At 35.2% G+C, this 1,674-nt stretch overlaps 1 protein-coding gene across 1 annotated transcript in view; it reads left to right on the top strand.

Annotated features, from left to right (window-relative positions):
- The first annotated feature begins 1,105 nt into the window (after positions 1-1,105).
- The window catches only part of LOC111621186 (multidrug resistance-associated protein 4-like), a 128,857-nt gene continuing 128,288 nt past the window's right edge, over positions 1,106-1,674 (top strand). The window contains exon 1 of the mRNA XM_023363267.1: positions 1,106-1,128. Within this exon, the coding sequence (XP_023219035.1) occupies positions 1,106-1,128 (23 nt within the window). The remainder of the gene's footprint in view (positions 1,129-1,674) is intronic.

The following is a 1,674-nucleotide window of genomic DNA, read 5'->3' as shown; positions in this document are numbered from 1 at the left end:
TGTGTAAAAACGGATATGCTGGACTGGGGAGTGGATGAAGAAACAGTTAGAGATAGACCAACGTGGCGCAAATTGACATTCCGGGCTGACCCCAAATAATCTGGGATATAGGCCAGGACAAAGAAGAAGAAATATTAAAGTTTTTCTAATAGGAAATTAGTTGTTGAAACTATACGTTACATAATTTAAATATCATTTATAATACGTAACAATTAATATGGGAAATTATTATTATGAATATATTTATCAAATAAATATATTTAAACCTCGCAAACCTTCACATACGTTTACCACATCGAGATAATAATTTTTTATAGAAAATAATCTGAAATAATATTTAAAATAAATCTGTTAACCACAGAAAAGAAACGTTGTTCTATGGGCCAGTCAAAAAAATCTATGAATGTATTTGAATTTTTTAACAACAAAATTTTTATCTGGAATCTGAAGGTTTTTCTATATTTGATTTTTGTAGATAAAATTTCACAACAGTGTTTATAAAATGGTTTTTTTCGGTTAATTATAATCTTTAAAGACCAATTTAAAATTAGATGATCTTACTTTACAGTAGTGATTTTCTAGTAAATGATGATACTTACATTATTAAAAGTTAGTTAAGAATCGTCTGTATTGGAAATAACTGAGCAAATCCTCTTAGTATTAATGACATGTATTTCAAGGTTTCCACAAAGTTCAATCACTATCGATACTGATATTGGTATTGGTTGCCTTCTGAAAGTATTTACACTTTCCAATAGCGGCATCAGGTTCCGAAATTGGAAATATTGCTGGCTGTACAGACTGTCCATTTGTTGTTAATGTTGTTACAACATTTTTTATAGGTGAAGAGGTGAGAAGGTATTGTATTTCTACTAGGAAGGCAACACTTTCAATGAATGCTGAGTAGCCCACAGAGCAGCAATAAATATAGTTTGATACTTCAGGAAATTGAATTTTATCTATCTGGTTCAGAAAACAGTGAGTCAATCGGTACTTCAGTATACACTAATATCACGATTTACATACACAGAACGACTTACAAACCTGCTGGGCTGCTAATAGACTCTGTGAGTACTACAGTAACTGAGATAGAAATGAATAAGGTATGTTCACGGCTTTGGTAAAGAGGTAAGACAGTCTTTACATTGAAATTTTTTCTTGTGTTGAAAGTTTGCAAATGTCACTGCAAACAAGCATGTAGAAATTGTCTCTTATTTCAAACATTTTATGATGTTCCAAGTCGATTAACAAAGAAAAGTACGGCATAATGTCTAGCTAAATTTTTATTTATAAACAGTAATCTAAACTCGAGCATATATAGTCCTAAATTCTCGAAATAAAATTTGACATAATAGATTTATCGGCCCACCAGTGGCCGAGTGGTCTTCGTACCCTAAACACTGGGAGTTCGGTCGTGGGTTCGCGCCGCGATCGGACAGGCTGGCTGCTTGGAGTTTTCCGGGTTTTCTCCTTGCCAATAACGACTAAATAGGAGGCCAGTTCCCCATAAAAGTCCTCCCGGAAGGCATTAGTTCCCCTCGCGTAACATCGCGCCCCAGAGAAGGCAACGGGAAACCACTCTGGGTAGTAACTTTCCCTAGTATACACCTTGGCGGATTACAAACCTACGCCAGGTGTCGCCGACGTCAGGAATCTGATATGGCACCAAGAAGA

The sequence above is a fragment of the Centruroides sculpturatus genome, unplaced genomic scaffold (assembly GCF_000671375.1).
Source record: "Centruroides sculpturatus isolate CEXI.00-Female unplaced genomic scaffold, Cexi_2.0 scaffold132, whole genome shotgun sequence".
In the NCBI taxonomy this organism is placed as follows: domain Eukaryota; kingdom Metazoa; phylum Arthropoda; class Arachnida; order Scorpiones; family Buthidae; genus Centruroides; species Centruroides sculpturatus.
This window is presented reverse-complemented; position numbering and strand designations above follow the sequence as displayed.